The 25,854-nt window shown below is 37.9% G+C and overlaps 1 protein-coding gene across 1 annotated transcript in view; it reads right to left on the bottom strand.

The window, feature by feature from the left end:
- The window catches only part of JAKMIP3 (Janus kinase and microtubule interacting protein 3), a 106,612-nt gene that overhangs the window by 31,204 nt on the left and 49,554 nt on the right, over positions 1 to 25,854 (bottom strand). The window contains exons 4-11 of the mRNA XM_067533472.1: positions 12,811 to 13,026; positions 11,089 to 11,208; positions 8,858 to 9,004; positions 7,724 to 7,855; positions 6,542 to 6,577; positions 4,970 to 5,029; positions 3,371 to 3,499; positions 1,987 to 2,115 (exon numbers count right to left, since the gene is read on the bottom strand). Of these exons, the coding sequence (XP_067389573.1) occupies positions 1,987 to 2,115; positions 3,371 to 3,499; positions 4,970 to 5,029; positions 6,542 to 6,577; positions 7,724 to 7,855; positions 8,858 to 9,004; positions 11,089 to 11,208; positions 12,811 to 13,026 (969 nt within the window). The remainder of the gene's footprint in view (positions 1 to 1,986; positions 2,116 to 3,370; positions 3,500 to 4,969; positions 5,030 to 6,541; positions 6,578 to 7,723; positions 7,856 to 8,857; positions 9,005 to 11,088; positions 11,209 to 12,810; positions 13,027 to 25,854) is intronic.

The raw sequence follows: 25,854 nt of genomic DNA, 5'->3' as shown, positions 1-25,854 counted from the left end.
TACCTTATTATTTTCAGTATAAGTTATCTTATTTAATTGTTATATTATGCGGGTGAATTTTTTTTCTGTTGTGCAGGGGGTGGGGAGTTGTTTGTTTCTTTTGTACTGGGCAATGTTGAATTATTTCATGGTTGTAGGTGCTTCTTGTTTCACCATCATTTTCTTAGTGTTTGCAACTTCTACTATGTCAGAGCAAATACCAGGCAGTCCTTAAAGAAGATTAATTTCTAAAATTGTTTCACAGATCAATCTGGCAATCTGAGAGACAAGGGATTAATTTAATTCCAAGAACATTAGAGAAACCCAGCAGTGTAGGCTGCTTTGGACCTACTCATTACTTTAACTTACTCAGTGGAAATGAAGCATTAGCTAGATGGCCAAGTCAGGAAAGCCAAAATATTGATTCAGTCTTAGAACTCAAGCAGAGAAATTTGAGGTTATCCACTTTGTGTTTAATTTGTCTCAAGGGATTGCCTATGGGTTGGGAAAGTAATCAGAGTACCCCACTGCCTGTAGGAAATACTCACGATTATACTAATATTTGACATATTTTATAATTTTAATAAAAACGCTGTTAACGTTGTTTTATCCTAAGACTGTGTTGGATTCTCCTTGAACATTATGTTTATGAAAAGTGAAAGTGACTGATTCACCACTTACATAATAGATTTAGGGCCAAATTGAGAGCTTGCAGGTGCACCTCCATCAATGGGATTGCATAGGGTGGAGGTCAGGGCAGAACTAATACGTACATATTTTGTTCTTTGTCCAAAGCGCATATGTTTGAATCCTTTCAATCCATTTTCAAATAATAAAATTAAATTTGACTGTATTAATTGTCCTCCCAGCAGTTTATAATGTATGATTTATTCCTATTGCAATACATATATGTATTGATAATGTAAGTTAAAGCAAGACAATTAGATATCTGCAACTGTCTTTCTAAAGGGACATCTGAGGAAGATAGGAAGGCACAATGGAATAGTACATTTTGCAATTCAATTAAGAAAATGAATCTCATTTTCAACTATAAGCCTTTTAAAAATGTTATGCAGAATCATGTAATCTTAGTAAATCCAGGTTAGAATTTTGGGCATTAAATATGTAAGAATATTGGTAATAGATTTTTACCAATGGAGAGTTTAATTTTCCATAAAATATTCTGCTTGACACTCTCTTAAGCTGATCAGTGGTATAAAAATATAAATCCATTAGCCATGGTTTCTTCAGCAACCCAGCACTTCGGTGTAAGAGAATGGAAATCTGACTGCTTTTAGAGACCATAAATTACAACTCTGCCTTTGAGATAGCAATGTAGATGCATTAGGTATTCACAGCTAACAATAATATGGAGAGACACTATCATGAGGAATATCACATTTTTTTCTGGCCACATCAGCAAATGCCATGGAGGATTAAGGGAAAATAAGGGGAAAAAAGAGAAGCATCCTGAAAAATGTTGAAATTTAGCTTAACTCTTTTTCAACTACTGCTAACATACTATTGTGTGTGCAGTACATTCTGGCATTCTGGCCAAATTTCAACCTGAGTAATTACTTTCACTCAATCCACAGTCTATCTGCAATTTTATTTGGAAGATAATCTTCACTTCCTGTCCTAAACTTCTGTATACTGTCGCTGTGTTTTGGCCCAGAAATGGCTGCATTTAAATGGTTAGTTGCGTAATCTCTGAGTTTCCTCTGGATATCACTTTGTCAAGATTGTAAAGCACTTTAGAACCTATCGTCATGAAAGGCACTTTATAAATCTATTATTATATCATATATACATGCATATTAAACTACTACAGACCAGATCTGCAGCTGGTGTAAATTGACATAGCTTCTTGGCCTTCAAAGGCGGTACCCTGATTTATAGCAGCCAAAGATCTGGTCTGTTAGTTATGACAACAACCTGAATAAGTAAAATTAGAAAAACATATATAAATGCAATCCTTTATTTTCATGTAATATAAGCCATTTAGACCTTAACTTCTCGTTCTGCATCCAATGTTCCTCCGACCTGTTCTTGCAACAAAGCATATGCTCGTTGCAAAGCCTGATATTCCATTGTCAACTGCCGAAATCTCAGTTCTGTTTCTTCTTTGGCCATACCCTGAAATGAAAGAAAAATGTCATACACATACACACACACAAATTATGTAATCTGTTCTGATACAGACATGAATTATTACATTCCCTTCTTTAGAAATCTGTAAATAAATTGAGAAACAGATGGTGAAGGTCAGATTTAAGTGATGCAGCCATGAAAGCATCATATGCTGTAAAAACAGTTCATTATCATGGGGCATTTTTATAGCAAGGTTCTTGCTAGAGTTTACAACCAGGTAGTGGTACATAGATCTCACATGAGAGTCTGAAAACATGCACTGTCTTTATTTGGAATGTGCTTTTGGGAATGGCCTTCAAAATACAGGTGGTACTTGGCCACCAGTGCCTACCTGCTGCGGTTTCTGCAATATATCGTAACAGTTGCCTCTTCTTATTCTGACGTCAGAACCTGCAGAATGGCCACCTCTGTTGAGAGGCTGGTGAGAAGATAGTGGTACTTACAGAGTCTTTCTGCTGCCTTGACTGACACGTTACTGCCATGGATTTGGACAATTCAATTGAAGGAATATGGATAACCTCCTGTTAGGATTGTGTCCTGTGCTTAGGCCTGGAATACACCTAAAGCTTAGGTTGACTTAGCTATATTGCTCAGGGCTGTGAAAAATTTCATGCCCAGTGCAACAGAGTTAGGTTGATCTAACCTGCACTGTAGTCACAGCTAAGTGGATGAAAGAATTCTCATGTCAACCTAGCTACTGCTACCCCTATGGTCATTGTCATGTCTACATTACAGTGCTACAGTTGTGTAGCTGCAGCACTGCAGCTATGCCACTGTTGTGCTTGTAATGTAGACATACCCGTAGGTCAAAATGTGAAGTCACTGGAAAACAGATTAAGATTGAGCTCAGTTTATACGTGAAGGTAAATACACATTCAGTCCCAATACGAATCTTCCCAGCCAAAACACTATATAAGGTCCACACACAGCCTTTTCAGTATTCTCACCTATAAAAATCTGCTAATCCCCACACTTCTGGGGCTGGGAATTATATAAAGTTTCAGGCTTTGCCAACAGTGGTAGAGTGACTAAGGACTTGCCCCCAAAATATTAGTTTCCATGCACAGGATTAAGCTCATGATCATTTGACTACATCAGATTTTAATTTAGTCAAGAGGTAGTTCTACATGAACAAGGATAGGATAATTGGCTTAATATGATCAACAATTCTGAGTTAGATATCAGAATACACAGCAAAAATTTAAGTGTCATCACATATTCCAAATTAATGGAAAAATACCTCTTCCAAGTCATCCTCAGGAGTGCAAGGAGTTTGATCTGTTCTGTCAGTTTGGTATGAGATAGAAGAACCATCAGACTCCAGGGAAGCTTCTTCATCATAGCCAAAAAATGTCTCCACGACCGGCTTCTGACCAAATGACAATATGTAAGTGAAACTGAACAATGCAAATAAACCTTACAATACGGCATACCAACTGAGACTCTTGAAATGTTTGAAAAATGCTCTCATGGGTGTCTCCATTAGTTCTGAAGAAGAAATTTGCCTTAAACAGAACATCGTATTCTACACTTCGTATGCTGCTTCAGCATACAGTGACATGCTTTTCAAAGTGTGGTTTCCCACTATTTGTTTTTAATGAACTCTCTTAGGTAAAAATGAATTGTTCTTATACTAAAATATCAGGAGAGTTTCCAATGTGTTACTTATTTCAAAATACAGAAGTTGCTTCTTTATAAATTTATGATAAATCTTTTTCAGCCCATCCATAATGTTCTAGTAAAATTGTATGTTGCTTTAAATTGCTGAGTGGATTATTTTATTTGTTATTTGGAAGCCTGGAGTTCTCTCTTACAAGTCCTTATATTTATTTTATTTAGTTTGCTTCAAAGTTGAGGCAGCAGTGGTTCTTTGGCCAAGCCACATCACCCATTCCCCCATCCATCTGTGTGTGTTTGTATACAGACACACCAGCACACATCTAGCCACATACAGTTAGTCTGTGATTTGTTTGTCACTGAATTTCACATAAACCACAAGAGCCACTGCTCTGACTTACACCTTCTATACCCTCACTGAGGCTTTGACCCTTCACTTAGACTGCAGTTTCCTAATAATTCAGCTCTTTGACATTTCACCCTCTCCAATCGCTGCACAAGTACATCCATCAGACTCTGTAATTAACATTTCCTTCTTCCATCTCACTGAGCACTAATTGTAATGCTTCTGCTTACAATCAATGATTTTCATGCACATTGCTAAACTCTATAATGAATTATTTACATCTTACATACATTTATAGGCACCGTTGTAAAAAATGAGTTAACAATGATTTTCTAATTCACAGAAGCTGTCTAGTCTTTACACAAATTGTCACTTGTTATTGAGTTCCTGAGGGATGCTCAAACTATACACAGTACAGTTTGCATATTAAAGTACACATATTAAAATGCAAACAATGTGCAGCTTAAACAGTTCACTTCCTATAGCATATGGATTATATATCACTAATGAATATTACTGACATCAAGGATGCAATTAGGGGTGGGAAAAGCGACTATGTTCTTCCATGCTCCACCCACAAAATCAATCCACACATTCTTGTTTTAAATGATCCCCCCCAAAAAATCTATTTTGGATTGTTTTTAAACTGCTTGATCTAAACCAAAGACTTAAGGTCCAAATTGTCAAAAGTCACTTCTAATTTTGAAAGTCAATTTTTGCACGAGTTTTCCCATTGACCTCAGTGGAGCCTGGATGCCACCCTTATTGCCTGATTTTGAGAGTTGCCGAGCGCTTGTATCGACCACTGATGTCACTAAGCAAGACATTGTGCTCATCAGCTCTATATAAATGTAGATTTAAACACATTTTTTTTACCTTAGGGAGTTTTGTCATTTTCTTCCTTTGTTTCCTGTACCTTAAAAGCTTATCACGTTCCTGGAAAAATGAATTAGATACATTTGTTAGCTAATGTCAGTGTTTTATCATTTAATTGCTCTGTGTAAAGGTTTGTATTATTCTTCAAATTGGCACAAATGAGAAATAGGCATTATTTCACCAACCAATTGCTAACTGCTCTCCAAAATCCTACAAGTTTGCAGTGTGACCATATCAGTTACTTGAGTATATAGATGAAAATCCTGACAACTAAGGAGAACTGACTCTGCTCCATACTGCACACTGACATCCTGGGTCTGATTTTACAGATGCTCTGTGGGCAGAACAGTCATTTAATGCTGTATTATAGTGCTCTTCTGATAGATGGAATATCCTGGCAGTATTGAGAAGCAAGGGCTAAATGCTGTCCTTGAATGTGTGCATAGCTTCTATTACTTTCAAGTGAAACCATGAGCACCAGTCATCTGCCCTTAACTGTAGAAAATTCAGCGCCTGATTTTCAAAAGTGCTAAGCTCACATAACTTCAGTTGACCTGACCAGTAACTGTGGGTGCTCAACACCTCTGAAGATGAGGCTTCAACTTTTGTTGTTATCAGGGAGTATTTTTATTCAGTGGCTATTATCAAAGATCTAGTACTAGTGGTACTGATTTACAACACATTATGAAAAACAATTTGTTCTGGGTGGTTAACAAAGAAAACCCCCAATATTAATAAAAACAATACAGCTTAAAAGACCTTATTATCCTCCAGCTCATTCATTTCCTAACAGGATTCAAAACATATTAGGGATCAATTGATAACATATTCTTACTGCTGCTGACATCATCACCTGTAATGAAGATTGTCCAATCAGAATACTAATGCTAATCGTTTTGTGGATGGCAGAATAGAATCTAAATCACTTTTCCCTGGCTTCACTGGCTTTGCTGTGCTGACAGCACTGAGAACAGACTTCTGTCAATAAAAGTCAACAGATGTGAGCTGCACTCAATAAATGCACATCTACAATAGCAAAAGGGACAATGGTTGATAGTAATGGGTCCCACTGCACTGGTTCTCAATACGCCAGTGTGGACTGGACAAACTATTTTCAGGCCCATTGCAGGAAGCATGATTGCAGCTTGGTGAAAACTGTCCCTCTGGGTTTTCAGCCTAGGAAGCAGCTCCGTACTTTAGGGGGCTACTGGACTGAACTCTTGAGGCTGCCAAGTCGATGCACTAATTGGGGCATTGCCTGAGCAACTGCCCCAGGCTGCGCTGTCTTTCCACATATCCCACTGGTAAAAGGGAGGTTGAAACTGTTTTCCAGTATCGCAATCTTGCTCACACCTCAAGGAATTTCTGCTTCTAGGGTCTTCATTGATAGAGTTCCTGGGTTAAATTGGGCTTCTCAATATAAAGGAAATTCGTAACAAATATAACTTGGAAACACTTCATTAAAACATTAAAACATAAAAGATTTTACAGCTGGCCTGCATGATCTAAAAAAATCATCGTCTAAAATATACAGAAATGAACACAGTGAAATTAAATATATGCCTTACTTACTATTACACTCTTCACATAGCCAGCAGTTTCAAGGGTCTAATAAAAATGATTAGAGAATGTCGTTAAGTGCAAGGGCATATACAATTTGTTAGCTTTCTGCTCAAGTGCACAGCCTGTTTCCACACATTTTAAAAAAAATATTATTTTAGTATAATAAAAATACAAGAAATCCCTCATTTATTCAGGAAAAAGCCCCACAATGGACGTGATGATGCTGGCAAGTTAGAACATTCCATTCTGTGTGGCTAACATCGTGTGGCGGTGCCACTTTAAAAGCTGCAATCAGTATTGCAATAGAATATTATTTAACTCATTCAAAACCCAATTCTGCAGATGGATCCAGGAGGAGGGATGTGGAAGTGTGCTGCCTTTATATCATCATACTGCTCTTTCCCCATCCATGGAGACCTTATGGGGGTTGGAATTCCCTGAGGAGGAAGAGATGAGCCAGGAAGACACTCTCTGTCTATGGAGTAAACACTCCTCAACCCAGTAGAGATTCCTCATCTGAAATACATGCTAACTAGAAATTCCCTAATGCCTCCTTCCCCCCCCCCCCCAAAGTAAAAAACTCTGAGTATAAATTCACTGAACTTCCAAGCATTAGCTCACATAGATGACCTATGGTCCACAGTTGCTACAGAACTGGCTTTGGGATGTTTAAGAAAAATCTGTGTAGTATTTAAAAAAATAACTATGAAGCTTGCTTAAGGGATCATTCATGATTTCATTTTCTCCCCCCACACATCTGTGGTCTGGAGCCTCAACTTTGCCGATCACAAGAAGAATTATTAAAAGGAAAACAAATTTTAAAAGATTTAAGGACCTTAAAAAACCCCCAAAACATTACAAAATATTCCCTTTTATAGGCTCCTGTTTTTAGGCCTGATCTTGCTCCTATTGAAGTCAAAAATCCTAGGGAATAGGATCTAGTCATTAGTGTGTTTCCCAGAAGGCTCAGCATATCTGAAAGAAGCTCCTTTATACAAACACCAAGATGACTGAAGGGGATCTTTCAAATAATGTTCCATACATTTCTTTAGGTTCAGTTCCGTTATAAAGTGAAGCCCATGCAAATCATCACCGTATGTTTGTTGACAACAAAAGCTGTTCCTGCTTGCTAGTGTTCTCTTTTCTTTTGCTATGACCTAGAGCACCAGGAAGGCTGTGTTATTTGATTACCTTAGAGAGTTCATCTATGATATTTTGCTGGTCAATAATTTGTAGCCTCAGAAATTCAACTTCTCTTTCTTCTTGACTCTGGTCAAGATCATTTAAAGAGCTTGGTCTCCTTACTGGCCCAGCCCTTTGTCTCTGGAAAAAAAACCCCACAGAACAAAATTACAAATGATTAAAAATCTTTGCACAGCATATAATCCTTCCCTTTACAACCAGTAAATTCATCTAGGCTATTTGCTAAACTGGTATTGATTCTCTCTCCTACCAAACAATAAGCATAGGTTGGAATTCTTGCTCCTCAGGCCAGAGGAAGATGCAAGCTAGATGCTAGGGCATCAGAAAGCATCATGCTCTTCATCACCAGAGAGGATAGTTGGTTTGCATAGCTATCATGCACCATCTGGTAGCCAACCGAAGATTACATTAACATCAGCTTTGGAAAAGACAGTCTGTTAGCTCTACCTTGATGAAGGAGGAATTTAAAGATGTGGTAAAAGGAGTTCTAAGCTGAGGTTAATTCTTTCTGAATTGTTCCCATTATCTTCAGCAAGACTGGATCTGGAGAGGGTGGGAGCAACTGAACTCTGAGAAAAAAGCACTTTTGGTCCTTTTGCATGCATGTAATCTTTCACTTACTGAACTACCATCAATGTTCAACTTTAAACATAAACAAATAAATAAAAACATTGAGTCACAGGTGCAAATTTCCAAATCATTGCAAGGCTTTTGTGATATAAAAATCACAATTCAAATGCGATAATTTGCATTCATAGTCTCCTGAGCATTACTGAGTAGTCAGGATCAAAATAAGAATTTGTGGCATTTTATTATAGCTTGGAATTTAAAAAAAAAGCTAAAGTAAAACATTTGCTGAACTAAGATATCTATGCCTCAAAGGCAAACTGTTTATTGACCACTTTCCCACTGTATAACTGGATCATCTGTTAATAAGCATAAGCCATAAGTCACTTATTATGTATAACATATTACCAGAGAAAACACTTACAAATGAAAATACTTGTTTAATATCCTGCAAGCTTGCGATGATATTTTTATTAAATACCTGATTTCCTCAAAATTGTATATATTAAGTAATTTTCTCTTCTTATAGATGACAGTGGCACCAGGGAAACCTACCATTTCTATGTTCTCTTGTGTTACAAATTTTAATTTATTTTCCATTCGACGTAAGGCATGGGATAAATCTTCATTCTTTCTACTGAGACGTTTATTTTTTTCCAGGAGAGGTTTATACTGACTTTCTGCTTCTCTTAGGCGCTTTAACTGAAATATTAAAAAAGAATGACTATCACACAGTATAGTTATTTCTATTTATCACTTTAAAACACATTGATAGAATTCATTAAAACTAAACTATTCATTTTACCACCATATTAATAGAATTCACTTCCAACTTTGAAAAATGCAAAGCAGTGTCATCTTGGATTCCTACGTTCTCTTCCTGTCTCTGCCATTGACTCACTGTGTGGCCTTGAGCAAGACACTTGACCTCTCAGACCCTCATTTCATCCTTATGCCAAACCCCTTCCCTTGCCTACACACATAAACTTTTCATTTACACACACAATCAAGCAGAAGGAGAACAGGAAGAAACATGCAGCAGGGACAGGGGCAGTATGACAGCAGCAGTTTTTTAAACCAGGTACCCTCTAATTTCTGCTAACTTGGGGCCTGTTCTAAAGCCTACTGAAATCAATGGAAAAACTCCCATTGATATCAGTGAAATTTAGATCATGTCCTCAAGGGGCTCCATCCAATTCTCTTCTGCTGATCTCATAAAGGTGCCAGGGATTCAGCTGTATCTGTCAATGTGATTTATCTATCCAGGTTCTTATATGGCACCTGTCACTCAACATTATGAATACAGGCAAAAAACATTTTCATGTCCCTCTCCTTCTGGACTTTGGGTGTGTTTTGTTTGTTCTTTTGTATTGTTATCATAGGCAAATTCTTCTCTCTGTCCCCTAAGGTATCAACTCTCATCCACAGGCGGGATACGGCGGGCAGGGGGGGTTCAGAGATTCTTTTTTACCCTCCTCCCATCAGAGGTCATTGGAAAGGGTGCCATCAGAGGATTGCACTCCCTCACCTCAATGGGTAGGGGGTGGCTCAGCCTTGTGACTCTGGGCACTGAATGCTTAGTAGAGTGAACAGGAGGCAGGATCTGTACTTTGCTTGCTGTGCCAAGCATACAGAACAAGCTGAGCACATATCAGTTCAAGTTCAGCCCATGCTGGGCATTGGGTCTCCTGACCAAATGCTGTTATGACAGGTGTCTCTTTGACAGTGCCTCTTTCAAGAGTTTTAAAAGTTCATTCAAAGTTAAAAAAAAGCCAACCTGTAGCAACCTGAGAATTTTTCTAACCCTAAAACTGTCAATACTTCATGAGTAAAAGCACATTGTAAGGCTGAGTCCTTTTAATGGGGTATAGTGTGAGCATACTGCAGAAAAAATATACCCCTATGTGATGTATTTAATGAAAGGTTCCACTGAAAAAATAAATACCAACCAATACCAACTTGAAAATAAAACAGGGTTTAATTGTTTTATGAACTAAACATATTGTGGACAATGTTATGTTATTGTATGGAATACTATCAGGCATAAAGGAAAGAAAGAAGCCAAATGGACAGATTTATAGTGTTAGCAATTTTCTAATCTAATATGGACACTACATGTAGCCCCAGATTATACTGTTGAATTGCTGGTCTAATATTCTCCATAATTCCAGTCAATATGGAGATTTCTGAATGGCATCATGTTTTATTGCCTTAGTTCTGTAAAATACATGCTGTGTTTGACAGCATACATACCATTAACTATCAAATCTCTAAACAGCATTCTATATGGAGGCCACAGCAACCTGCATTTCAAACACACAGTGGCCCAAATGCAGCCCTGGTGTAATTCCATTGCAGCCAATGAAGTTGTACAAGGATGACTTCTACAGAGGATGTTCTCATTTTCAGTTAAACCTGGTATGTTCCCTGTGGTGCACTATGTCCTTCTAACTCAACAGAGATTGGATTCTAGAAGTATGGGCAATCAATAAGAAGGAGCAAATAGTTTGGGTAATAGGGCCCTATATCAATATTCTTCTAAAACCTGAAACAAAACCAATTCTGAAGCCAAAGTTATTGTTTTTGAAGTTTACCTATCTGTCCTTCTTCCATCAATTTTGTATGTCATCAGATGGTCTTCTCTTACTCTGTGAACATGTTCTGCAACAGTTCCCATGTGAACCACAATAAAGGAGTTTAATATTGCCTCTAGTGAGTGTTCACCTGCCAGTGCAAATTCTGATACATATTCATTTCCTAAAAATGTAATAGCAGTTCCTACTTACAAGCTCATTTCTTTCTTCTGACAGCAACGCATTCCGATCTTCTAGCTTCCGGATGATTGCACTTAGCTCAGCAATTTTAAGTTGGAAACGCCGGGCATCTTTTTCATCCAGCTGCTGTTCCTAAAACAAAGATCAACTGCAAATAACTGTTCATAAAAATAAAAAATTTTCAAAGACCCCAACTTTGTCCAATCCAACTATTTCTAACCTATTACACAAGAGAATGTAATCTGTGCCTTAGTGGAACTGAAAACTGCAATACGAGACCAACAGAAAATTGAAAAAGCAGAAATGTAAGAAAGTATGCAAATGCAAAAATATGTATATGCAAATACAGAGTCACAAATATTAAACTTGGAAAGATGAAAGACAAAAATTGAAAACTAAGGCAATGTTTCCAGTATATGCCACTGTTGAACTGAGTATTTCAGACATGTGACTCACTCTGTGTAGTTATAGGGAAATTATATTTATAAATACTGAAATATAAATGTAGAAAATCCATGCAATTATACCATTGCATAAGTTTCTCTTCCATTAAGTTGTGGACCTACTTTAGCTTGTAATGGGTCATTCACAAAGGCTTATTATGCTTTAATCTACCAAAACATGAAAATGTTTAAATCAAATTGTAAATGAATACAAAAATATGACAAGTTTTTATTCTTCTAAATCAGAGAACAGTTACATATTTACAAATGTCATAGGATTTTTCCTTTCACTAGCATTATTTTAATGTCTGAAAAAACTTAATAAAGAACTTTAATCAGAGCAAGTAAATTAATGTCCATGATCCTAATGGAACTTTCAGAAGTTCTAGGATTCCTCATTCAACAGGTGCAGGAGAGGCTCAGCATAAAGAATAAACTTTTTGTTTGTCTGTTTGTTTTCTATTATCTATGCTTTTACTGACAAAATTAAGGATCGCTGCAAAATAAATCTTGATGAGACTCAACAATGAAAAAAGTTAACATATGCCGCAGACATATGAAGTCAGTTAACTGAAAATTTTTACTATTAGCAAATTAATATAGAAGCAAGAAGGTGGCATAGTTACATAGAAAGCCAATATAAAAAGTTGACTAAAATTTAATGCCATAGGATATTGCATAGTATGAAAGAAACAGTAGAGAATAGGTTAGTAGGTATTTAGTTTACTTCCTAGACCATTGGTTGAAAGCAAATGCATTGAGCATCATGTAAATATTAATAATAAAGATGTTCTAGAGGGATTGCAGTACTCTGGAGCTTGCATGCTATTGGTTACTGAAACTTTACTGATTTCCCTTTGTAAATTGTTCCTGTGCATTTGCTTACAACACATACTGTTAGTAGGCTGGAAAACTAGCACACATACATTACTAGAAAATCATTTGCATAATTTTTCAGCAGATTTGTCAAACTGTCAAATTAAGGCAGGTGTTTGAAGTATGATACCTTTAAAAATAAAAAAAAAAATTGAAAATTTCACCTTGCTAACAAAAACCAAACCAAACCAAACCAAACCAAACCAAAATTGCAAAAGCTCTCCCATGATCAGATTTGATTTTAGTCTTAAAGATCCTGCTATTGAATTGCAGCATTAAAGGAAATCTCCTTGATTTGCTCTGTACTGCTATGGGAAAGCTGTTGCTTGAATGTGCACTCATCAAGATTTTGTCATATTTTGTTTGTTTGTTTGTTTATTTGTTTGTGTAGGTGAAACCACGTGAAAGTGCTTACAGGGCTTCCTGAATGATCTGAAGCGTCTCCTGCACCACTTGCATAAGGAAGTTCCCGTTTGGGGCTGCTCAGATGCCGATCAGACTCTTTGATCTGGGAAAGTTGTTCATCTAAAGCCTCCTTTTGGAGCTGAAGTCTCTGAGCATGCCCGGCTTGAACCCCTAACTCTCTTTCCAGCACGTAGACTGCTCTGTCTTTAAATTTTATCTCCTCCATCTACAAGGAGAACAAAATACAATCACACAAGCATGCATGTTACAGGTCTCTGGTTACCATACAAACTGGCAGCATCATATTAACTAACACAGCATCTTGGACTGTACCCAAAGGCAACTATATCACAGTCAGTTTCACAGATTTGACACTCCTTAACACATACACCAAAAAAAAAAAAACACTTTGGAAAATAAAATAGCAATGAATGTTTGACAGTAGCCATATGAACAGAATTGCTTAAGTGCTTCAGTAATATTGCACTTATTATTTCTATACTTTTAACCACTTTTGGGAGCTATCCAGCAGAAATGATCATTTTGCACCAACAGGTTCTCAACTATTGTACCTATTATTGTTATTGAATTCTTCGTACCAGGCTCCCAGGTGCCTTTGAATTAGAGATGAGTCCAAATCAATGCTTAAGAAACCACCCAAAGTTTGCAGAGCAGATGGTTTAGAATTTAGATTTGGGTGCTAATTTAAGGGCTGGACCTTATCTGTATTCTGTGCTTAACCTGGATATGAAACAACCAAACTTTGGGATTAGAGGGAGGCCAAAAGATTAAAACCCCAAATTTTGGAATTTTGAAAGTTAGAATCTTACTTTAAGGATCTGAATTTTACCTTTGTGCAGAGGATCAGCTGTGCATTGCTTAATGAATAACAAATTCTTCAAGAGCAGCCTGAACAGTCCTTTTGTGATTGTGATAATGAACGCTACTGTAATAGAATCGCAGCATTTCTACCAGTTGTTTACACCGATATCCAGTACATGGAAATACAAGATACTACACTCACAAGTCACATGGTTATCAAATATGTTTATAGATAATGAATCAGTGTGGAAAAAATTAATCATGTCTTAAAACAACTTTGTTGTTCCTAACCCAGACACCATATTATATGTTTGTATATATAATATAAATAAAATATTTGTAGTACTTTGAATACTCCTGAAACACTACAAATTTAAATGAAACAAGGCAGAATGCTTTCCCCTTAATGGGACGGACAGAAAGAACTGGGCCTTCTTTTGTCATATATATTTTTTACAGAACAGTTCACAAACCCAGATAAAAATGGAGGAATGAATTAGCCAAGTATTTCATTGAAGTACTTTGCTTTAAAAGTATTAAATATCATGGTCAAATACAGGACTATGAGACAGAAACCCCTCACTTTTCTTAATTTGTATCTGTTTCAAAGTGATTCTTGGTCTCTAGAATGAATAGTAGTGGAGTCAATTTTAGAATCCTTAGTATCAGTATCCACATGGAGATAATATCAGGCACTGACTTCCTTAAGAAAATGATTTAGGTAACAGTTAAGATTGTGAAACAGACTGATGCAAACAAGGAAATTCAAAGTCAAGGCTGACATTCCCTCCATAGCAATCCTGTTGTGCCTAAATACTGTAGTTGATGCAATACATTACACCACACATGGCCCACCATCCATAGAACCTAAGATTACACTATGACCTAAGGGCTAGATTTTTAAAGGTATTTAGGCACCTAACTCCTACTTCCTGACTTTTCATATTGCATAGGGCATATCTATGATATAGTCATTGTTTAGTAGAGTGGTGTGTAATTTGTACACTGAACTGCAAATCCACTTGCATTGAGTGTTAGGTCAGAGATGCTACATGTGAAATTCTGGCCCCACTGAAGTCGAGAGGAGTTTTGCCAATGATTTCAATGGAGTCAGGATTTCATCCTATGTGTTTGAGAACCTCAGTCCATGCAGTTTGAAAATTCAGCTGGGAAGCTGAGCACAATCCTCTCCTAGTTGCTTTCCTTCCTCAAAAGTCTCAGTAAAGGCATCTATGATGAGAAGAGCGAGGAAAATATATGTTAGTCTTGCAATTGTAATCAGCTTCTCCACTGATTATACTGAAGATACAGAACTCTCCTATTATGCAGATAAGAGATCTGGGATAAGATATCTGGGATAAGAGCAGCAGAGTACACAACACTCCGTTGTGTACGCTGAAAGTACTAGCAGCGCTGAGGTAACTATGGAGGGATTTGTGCTGTATCTAAAGTATTCACAATTCCTCACCAGCTTTTCAATTTTTACTCCCATAAAATTACAATTAACCCTTAAGTGGGATATACAATATTATAGGTCAGGAAGTGGACACAGAGTCTAATGGCTTGAGAAAAACAAGTATTGTTTGTAAACTACCTTCATTAAAAGGACATGTAAAAATTAAATGCATGCATGAATGCTATTTTTTTCTATGCAAAAGTTAGTTTCCTTAGAAAACTGAGGAAATAAAATACATTTTATGTACTACTTTATTAAAGATGTTTTAAAAATATTGAATTCCTAGTAATTCAGCAATCTACTAAAGTTTGCCTCATAACAAAGAGATGTCTAGTGAGCTATTCTCATGGCATGCATAATCAAGCAGTAAACTAAAGAGACTTTAAATGAAAAAAATCTGTATAGCCAAACCCCCACATATGTGAACACATGGAAATATTTTCAATTAAGAAAAACATTAAATTAGTGCACTTACAAAAGATTCAACAAAATAATTATATTCTAGTAAGGTTTTGATTTTTTAAAAGAAAAAAAAAGACTAAATCCTAGCTTTGTGAGGAAATAAGAAAACATCAATATTCACATCTCTCCTACCTGTTTAAGCTCATAGTATGGATTAAATACAATTATCTTACAGTTTGTTGATAAACATTAACATATTTATATAATTTTATAGCAGCAAAATGTATAAATGAAGAAAGTTTTTCTAAAAGATTATGTTGCAGTTTTTTCTTCACAGAATTAATAACATTAAGAAGGTGTTAAAAAAAGAAAATTATTTGCAACTCACTGAAAGATGTGTGTCAATTTCCAGGGTGTGCCCAAGAAAAAGCTATTGCACACATTCCTTTCATTACTCTACAAAGAAACACTGACGTGCCTTCGATTAAATGTGGCTACCTTCCTTATATTTGTATCTGCTGCTTAAGATAACAGGACTACTTGTGAAACAATGTCAATGAATATATCTGAGCACAGTATCCAATCATCTAAAGGAGAACATCTTGCTTACCAGTGTGGATATTCCCACTTTATTTTTAGCAGGCTGTCTCCACCTACAATGAATTTTAACGCTGCAATGCTAATGAATACCCTGTGAGCATAGCTACTTCCAATTATGCAAATCCAAAGGCGTGAAAAGCTGGGTCCCCTCTATCCCTTGTGCTAGTAAATGAAATTTCTAATATTATTTTTCATCAAGCTGATTTCAAACCCTATGATATAATATCCAGAGCAATACAAAAATCAATATGTAAGCTTCAATGGTCTAGAAAATTCCTCTTGTAATGTTCATGGGACATTTATAGTTCCATAAGCATCATTAAGATGACTGTAAATGGCAGAAGTCTGCTTTTGAAGCTTCCTATGTGTATGTTAAAAAAGCCAAAGCTATTCCAGAAAAAGTTTGCAAATGAGAAAATCCTTGCCCAGGCAGATGCTGTTACATGACATAAACACTTCCCCATGGGCAGCACATCAGAGCAAGCAATTAGAATGTCTAAGAAAATCTGCATTAGAGTTCAATTTCATACAATGTCAGAAGTGCAGGTGAATGAGCTCTCAATCATTTATCAGTGGAACAGTAACTAAAGAGCTAGATTAAAAGAAAGGGGATTTCTTCTCAAGTCAATGCGTATGCACAAGTCTCCCTGACATTATGGGGATGCACACGTGCACTCTGACAGAAAGAGAGATTCAGGGAACGTTTCTATATACAACAGCACTTACCTTCATTCAATTTTTCTGCATATTCTGTCTGTCAGCATGAAGGTTTTCCTCAGTGTTTAGAAATACATTAATTTCCTTGGATCTTTTCTAATGTGTGTCACTACAGAGGAATAGAAATACATTAAAACTTACATACAAAACTTGACTTATCTTAACTCCTGCTAAATATTCCAAGCACATGTGCTGTATCAACTCAACATTGATTTCAGTCATTCAGTTATTAATGGATGATAGCAACACAGCAGATGCAGTGGAGGACAAGTAGTGAAAGGGTGATTTTGTTGTTGTTGAGGAAATATCCTTCCATCTTCCTAAACAGCTTTTAAAAATTCATTCTCCAGCTCCAATACAAAAATAAAACAAAAAAAAGAACTATAGGCTCAGTTTATTGATTTAATTTTTCTTATGTATTTATTTTACCGGGAATCCCATCCATCCATGTATCATCTGCATACAATCCATATGTTAAATGCAAATCAATCCATATGTTAAATGCAAATCCATATGTTAAATCAAACTGCCTTGGATGAGCACCCCCAACTAGACTGTCCTAGCCAATCTGCTGTAACTCAGAGATGGTCCATGGTCAAGTAAATGCCAAATGGACAAAGTTCACTCTGAAGGTGAGTAAACGTCTAGTGAAAGTTTACCAGAAACACCCTACCTACTATCCCCAAAGTGCACAGCTGGGGAATGTCAGCAAAAGCACCCAAACATCATAGGATGCACTTTGTAAAACAGACTAAACTTCTGCCTGCAATTCACAGCTGCTAAATGTTGTGCATCTCCATACATGACATTACTCAACAGTGAAAAAAGTCACAGATTTCCCTTCCAGGTGTCCCTATCAGTAACAACAGGGGTGCGGGAAGCAGGAACCTATTGCCTGATGACATCAGAAGCCAGGGGGAGTTGGAGGGAACAAGGGGCAGCCACCCCCAATGTATTAGTGGTTAAGACACTGGACGAGTACTTGGGAGATCTGGGTTCCAAGTTCTGCCAGTTCTGTGCACCCTTGGCCAACGCTCTTGGTGTCTCAGTTCACTGTAAAATAATAATCCTTCCTTTCTCACTCATCAAATTTGATTGTAAGCTCTTCTCAGGGCTGGGACTGTTCTTCCTATGTTTTTATAGTACATAGCACAATGGGTCTCTGATCATAGCAGGGGCCTCTTGCTGTTACCATCATAGAAACCAAAGCATACAGTAAGATTGTTAGGAGAACCTTGGGCAACCTCTTATTCTGCTCCTATGCTTATGGGCCTCTGAAATTTTGTCCCTTTCCAGTCCCAACTCTCCCAGTCTATTCCTCTATTGCCCGTACCCCAAACCTGTCCCTTCACTTCCCTACCAGCCAACATCACCTCCCCTTGCTCCCTGAAGGCTCCATGCTGCAGTCAGCACAGATAGCAGAAAAATGAAAGGCCACCCTTCTGCCTTAAGCTGGGCTCTCCATGGCCATGCGAAGTAACTATAGCCTGCTCTCCCACAACATGTTAAATGTAGCATACTTCAACTGCGATGAAGGCAACCTTGGGTGTGGAGAATCCTTCATGCCTAAAATCCTATATTTGTGCATGCATATTCCATAGGGGCTATCCATGCACATGTGGAAAGCCCATTTGAATACATCAATACAAGGGATTTTTTTTTTCTTTGTATGCACAAAAATCAACAAAGTTCATTCAGAGCATTGCAGGGAACTGTCTGTCACACAATGTACTCCAGAAGTTCCCACTTCTTCTCTTTCCTACACCTCTGGAACAACCACAGTTAAGAGCTTCATGTAGAGAGATGCACATAAGAAGTCAGCTGTCTTGCACAACAAGCAGAGGTTTATTAGTCTGCAAAACCAAGGAACAATGTTATAGATTTTCGAGTGCTTGTACTGTCACATTTTGTTTCAATTATTTGCATATAGCTTTCATAAAGTGTTCCTTTAGCAATCACTACACATTGTGGGCAGAAGAAGATAGTTTTCTGTGCCATCCAGGGATTCCTTTATACCAACTTATGACAGGGTAGCTTTCCATTCTCTGTGTGTTGCCAAAATGAGGGAAAGGGAATGTAGCAGGGGCCAAGATATAGCCCCGTATTAATGTCAACAGACTCCTAGCTATCAGAGCAAGGTGAATATTGCAAAACAATGTTTGTGATCACTTTTTGAAACTCCTGTTCAATTGGATCATGTTTTGTTCCTTTATTATTCACTATTCAGGAGCACCCCATGAAAGGGTTTGGTTTGTGTGAATGATGGGAGAAATTCCTCAAGCAAACAATAATGTTCACATTTACACAAGTATACTATGTGTTATTCACTAATCACTTGAATTTTACACTGTTTAAGTTATCCTATTATTATTTACCATGTGATTTAATAGTGAATGGCCAATACTCACCTTGAGAACAAACCATAAGCTGATATTTGTTCATCTGAACTATCCAATGGATAGATGTGAACAACAAATACATTAGTAGAAATAAGGCTCAAACTACAACAGCAAACAGGAACTATATTTTCAATTATTATTTTCATACTTAATAATTTGACCAGCTTTGACTATAGGAAGCCTGATGAAGATGCCATTAGACAGAGAAATCACCTTTACTACTGTACATGCAAGTTTTTCACCAGCATGTCTTCCATTCTTTTCTAACTTCCAAATAAAGCACTGAGTCAATCAACACTAAAATGGGCAATTTAAGGATTTTTGCTTTCTATTCCACTCACCTGACATTTTGCTTTAACACCCACATTTCTTTAACATGTTATCACTCCCTAGGGAAAGTGAGAAGTGTCAGATGCACGTGTCTGTAAACATATAGTGTTTGGTAATCAACAAGGTTATGCCTGTGTTGCTGGAGCATCTCTATATGGAATAGACATATTTGGAATACTGCATGATCGTATAGTGGTGGGCTATTAATCTTTTAAATTGTCACTGTCAACTAGAGTACCTAAAAAATTCCAGTCTGTAATACAATCCCCTTTAAATGGTTTATCCTGATTTTTTTTGAAGACTCCTTTAAAAATGGGTTTCTATTTGCTACATCCGCACATTTGTTGTGTATCACTTATCTCTTCTGATATGAAACCTACATTAATATTATATTACCTTAGATTTTAGTCCCTACTGTGCATAAACTGAAGTCCAACTAATATGATAATGCGAACATGAGCAATGGGTCCATTTCCCCTTGATATGCATGTATAACTCCCATTAGTGTTAACAGAAAATGTGTATGTATCCAAGGGAGCCTAGGCGCTAAAAATGTAATTGAATCCACTTTAGTAGTATTTTTATGATGTTTTTAGATCCACAAATTAAAAGACAAAATATTTATCTTTTGGCATAGAAAACGATGTTCTTTAAGAGGACATGTTCATATGTCTACTTATTACAATATGAAACATGATTTTCATCTTTTATAACTATACTTAAGCTAGTGAACCAGGGACTGCTTGACAGTGCTAAAGTTGTGCTTCTGTGCAGATCATCACATACAGACCTTCCAGATGTAAATAGCTCATGCCATATGTGTAAAAAGAAAAAAATATCTTGGGTTTAGAAGCTACAATTTTTACTTTTGATTAATAGAAAACAGATAAAATAATGTTCCATGTGACCGAAAGCTCTTCTCATTTCTTTAAATATGGGACACATTCTTTCAACATTTTTCATCAGGATAGATAATAGCAGTGGAGGAGGACTTTGATGAAATGCATTATCACAGACATGAAAAATCACAGAAGCTTGAAGTGTGATCAGAGATCACATACCAGATGCTAAATTGAGGTGATAAAAGCTACTTTAAATTCTGTGATATCCAGCGGGAAAGAGAAGTTACTAATTGATGATTTGTAAAACCAAATGTAAAATCCCAGTTTTACAAAATCACCTTTTGTATTATTTTCAAAACATATGTCACGATTTCAAAATAATAAATCTTGTGCATTAGACTTTGTGGCTGGTGGAACACACAAGAAATGGAGTTGAAGTCATCATCTGCTCTCTGAAGACTTCTGCCCTCAGCAAATGCTTTTCTTTAAAATACTCTATTTAAGTTCAATACTTACATAGAAATTTTTATATTCCCATCAGCATTTGCCCTTTGATGTTGAAATGCACTTGTGAACTCAAGTCTTATTTCAGCAATAAATGGAATCTCTTTTCTATGACAAAGTTATTTATATGGGATTTATGGTTGGCTGCAGCCATGCCATCAAGGCTGTGATCTCATTTAGTCTCACAAACTAAACAATGCTGGTCAATACTTTCAATCCATGAAAAATCCATTACTTGTCTAGTGATAAAATAGGGAAAAATTGCCACTGCTATTTTAGGCTGTATACCAGATACATTTAATTGTTCCTAACCACATGGGCCCAATTGTACTTGTAGAAGTAGAAGGTGGCACACCTGAGTGAATCAGGGTTAGTTAGGGTGACCATACATCCCATTTTTAATGGGACAGTCCCATATTTAAGACTTTCATAGATGTCCCAACTTTTTCTTAAAAAGTGGCAAAATGTCCCATATTTTCTGCCTCCTGATCAGTATTGGGTTTACAGTGGTGCCAAAGCATAAGGCCCACACTCAGAAGGGCTCATAAGGTGATGGTCAGGGTGCTATAGGAGTATCTTGGAGGCTGGATCCCTGCTCGCCAGCTACCCACCCACCAGCAGTGAGTGGGGGGGAGGTCCAGTGGCCAATGGGGGTGGGTGTGCCAGGCTGGTGGCAGGACAGGGCTGCAGCGTGTGGGGCTGTGCCACTCTCTCTGCCAGTCCATCAGTGCAGCCACCACCATGTGCTGGCTCCAGGGCTGATCCTGGCTCAGCCAGCAGGGTCCCACCCTCGACCCATCTCTAGCAGGCACTGGCTGTGCGCTGCGAATTATGGTGGCTGGTGAGTGCAGGCAGGCAGCGGCCACCAGGTGGAGAGACCAGGAAAATGAGTCGCTAGGTACTGGGAGCGGTGGCTCACTGCCAGGGCCCAGGCGGGCAGAGAGGGTCGGACGGTTGGTCACCCCCCATGTGTGACTGAGGCATAGAAGTGTGTGTCTGTGTGTCACCCCTCCTAGTGTGTGTGTGGGGAGGGAGTAGGGGTGTTTGTGTGTCACCCCCCCATGTGTGGAGGGGAGTAGGGGTGTATGTGTATGTCACCTCGTGGGTGTGTCCCCTGTCCAGTTCCCCTCCCCCCACACACACACACGAGGTGTCCCGTATTCAGCATAGGGAAATATGGTCACCCTAGTTAGGTTGCATAGGAAGGTCAGCTTGATGCTGGAATTATAAAGTGAAGTTCTATGACCCGTGCTAGGCAAGAGGTTAGATGAGATTATCATGATAGTCCTTTCTGGCCATAAAGGCTATTAATTTATGAACCAGGTGTAGCTTGGCAAAGCAATGAATAGAGGTAATATGATGACCATGGGCATGTACAAATATTGAAGAAATAAACAAAAAAGGAGATAATTTTTTAGCATGGTCCAAGAAAGTATAAGTAATGCCGTTGAGCAAAAGAAACATTTCTAACAGTGTGGCTCTTATGTTGTGGAAATTGGAATATAATCTCCCAAAAGAAGCAGTAGAAGACTGCTCACTTAGGACATTTAATAGTAGACCAGAAAATGTCCATGTGAAAATCCACCACATGGGGATGGAAAAATGGCTGCTAGGTCTGATGCATCTCTAGTTGCTACTGGCTTCTGAAAAATAAAATTATGACATTACATGTTATTAGTGTAAAAATCTGAAATTAAATGTTCAAGAAATATTTTGACCCTGTATGTGCAAAACAACAAATTACATTCCAGAAATGTTGTTTAATGGGTATAATTTGCCTTCAGGTAATCAGCAGTGGGTTATTAACATAATCTAATTTAGAAGTGCTCAAATACAAGAGACAAAAGTTATAACCTCATGACTCTCATATAAAATTCTTGAGAAGTCTATTGAGTGGAATGTTTTTAACATACACCTTTCACAAAAAAAAATTAATATACCCATTTTCTATCCAAAATTGTCTTTCCTGCAGTGTTCACAGATGCAGGCAAATGCTCAGGCAGTTTACTATATGGGGATGAGTCCAAAGTTTATGATTTCATGGATCACTGGTATTAACATATAAATGTCCCCCCGTCATTTGATAAGTAACCTGCTGCACTCTGTAATAGGTTGGAATTCCCCTGTGGTAAATATTAACTGTGAAATTTATCAAATGAGACATTCTTTGTTCTATTAGCTTTCATCATCTGCAGGACTATGTAATATTTAAGCACCTAAAGTATGAAAAATTACAAGCTGAGGAAGAGTGGTGTATTCCTGGTGCTTAAAGATAAGCACATGCTGAAGTGCTTTAGTGGATCATGATTAGAATTAATTCCCATCCCCTCAGGGTTAAACTGAGTCTCTGGAGATTCCCATCACATAATGCTGCACCTTGGTTGATTAACTAGTGCTTACCCTGCAGCTCATGGTTTAAGACTACTGAATTAGCCAGACATTATTTATTCAATTTGAGGTTGCCATATAATATTTATTACCTAAAGTGATATTTTATATTTTTTCTGCAAGTCTAAAGTGAGATGTAATAATCTTCTATATTTTATCTGTATACAATGAAAAAGGAAAAGAACATCAATCTTAATTTGAAAATAGAATACAGGAACAATGCAAAATTACTTTTTTTAAATCAAATTTTAGCTGATTATGTATGGATCTGTTTTCCATTCCACAGGTATCCTACTGCATCATGGCAGGCTTATCTTCTGTGAGCAATCATAAATATGAGTAATTTGACTTAGAAATTAAAAGTGTACATCTCAGCAATAAATATCTTGAAAGGGTTTTTATTTTAAAAGGCTTAATCTCATTGCAAAATTATTGAACGGTCTTTGGGTAGAACCTATTCTTGTCCACATTTTAAAAAACCAGTATTTTTTCAAAGGGTGAAATAGTTGTTTGTTGGGGGCATTTAACACCCTGCCTTTGTTAAAATTACTAAATAATAAATCGTACATAAACCATGGAGCTTTTAATATTCCGTCATGATTCCATTAACAATTCAGAACTGGATGTCTGCTGTGCCCTTTACATAAACAAGCAACCCCTAAATTGCAACAGGGCATTTACACTGCAGTGGGGATCAAAGCAATGTTTATGAATTACGGGCCAGATCTGCACCTGATGTAAATCAGTGGTCACTGAAGCTATGTATATGCTATTTGGGAAGAAGAGCAGCAGGAATACTGTGTAGATACCCAACCTGAGATTTAGCTATGGCTAGATCGAAGCAGAAGACATTATCTTACAAGATCTGTGTTAGTATCACACAAGTCAGACAGCTGGAGGACTCCCCAGCATCACTGGGAATAGCAAATGAGCTAATCAATCTAATTTGTAACAACAGGAACAGTCACAGGTAGACTGGATTTTTGAATAGCCTTCTAACCTTCCCCATAATCTCTAAAAGAGCTCCAGTGAATACACCAACAACCCTCTTACTATATGGCAAACAGTTTCCAATGTATAAATAAGTCACTGTGGAAGTATAAGGGACAGGAGGGTTCAATTGTATCTATAAGTGTCTTTTGAACCCATCTTGTTGCTGGAGGTGTGGGAGAGGGGTACAGTTAGAGAAGGGTGCATAGTAAATACAAATGGGGGGGAGGGGGTAGGGGCTCCCTCAGGTCCCCTCCAGACCCCACTTCTCACTTCCATACATGTATAATGTCTTTGTCCCCCTGCCAGTGAACAGCCATGTGGAGGGGGGGAGTTCTTCCAACAAACAAACAAACAAACAAACCCAAACAAACATCCTCTTGCCTCTTCCTTCTCTTACAAGAGAGGGGAGTCTATAGGAAAACAAAGAGCAGGAAGGGTGACCTGGATATCAGACAGTCTTCCTGATTCAGCCCTTTGGTTTAAGTTTAAAATGGGGTCTATCTCGAGCCCCTCCTCTTGGGGCATACTGTTTTGAAGTCATGCATCTTTGGGAGCAGTGAGGCCTGCCGTTGTCTCCCTCTCGGCAGGCCAGTCTCTGCTGTCTGCGGTGGGGTAGTCCCTTTCCTTTTCACCACCTCTTGCTGTGGCAGGTTCTCTCTTATAAGTTCCTCTCCACCCCCTCCAGTCAGAACAAAACTTGCAGGAGCGCCTCATTGGTGTTGAACAGATCCAGAGGAGCTCATTAGTCTAGTCTTTGTCAGTGTGACTACGTCTCCCTTCACACAGGGTCATGCCTTTTACTATAAACACATTTTTGCAGGTGTCACAGTTCAGGGCAATTGCACCTGTATTCCCCCTCAGTGATCCAGCAAGGGCACCCACCCTCAGGCTTCCAGCTCCCTTGCTTTTGCCTCTCGTGGCTGGAACATGAGTTTCTCTCTCTTTTGATCAGTGTATTTCCATGATACACAGTTCCCTGCCTTCACTGCATTTCCCAGCACAGCCAGGGTGCCCAAGGATACTTGTTTGTTTTTAATTCAGAGACAGTTAAAGGTAAAATTGCTACAGTTATAAATTATCACATAGCACTTCATAGTCAAGCCTACTTTATTCTTAAGGTAAAAAGCATTACAGAAAAAACATATTGAGACCAAACGCCTACACAGCAATTTCACAGCCTTGCAGCCCAAGCCCCATGAGCCAGGGTCCGGTGACCTTGGCCAGCCACAGGTGTTTAATTGCAGTGTAGACATACCTAGACATACATACACAAACACACACTTTAAATATGTGTCAGTGGAGCATCCTATGATACTGTCTGCTCCTTCCAACAGCTGGGGGATTGCTCTGGAATGTGGGGTCTGTTATCTGCAAGTTCTAAGTTTTCTGAATATACTCAATGCTAAATCAAACAGACACTTGGAGCAAGTGTTATCAGATAATCCAATACGTGAAATAAAGAATAATCCCCACTGTGTGAGAGAGATGCCCGTGATGACATAGATAACACTGGAGAATAAAATCACCCAACTGAGAGTTAGGAAACTGTCAGCAGACTGAAAAAGTAATCAGCTGCATAACTAATTAGTTATGGAAAGTCA

Source organism: Emydura macquarii, unplaced genomic scaffold, assembly GCF_026122565.2.
Source record: "Emydura macquarii macquarii isolate MOO-44397 ecotype Brisbane River unplaced genomic scaffold, CSIRO-AGI_Emac_v2 contig_3343, whole genome shotgun sequence".
In the NCBI taxonomy this organism is placed as follows: Eukaryota; Metazoa; Chordata; order Testudines; family Chelidae; genus Emydura; species Emydura macquarii.
Note: the sequence above shows the minus strand (reverse complement) of the source record. Positions and strands in the feature narration are given on the sequence as shown.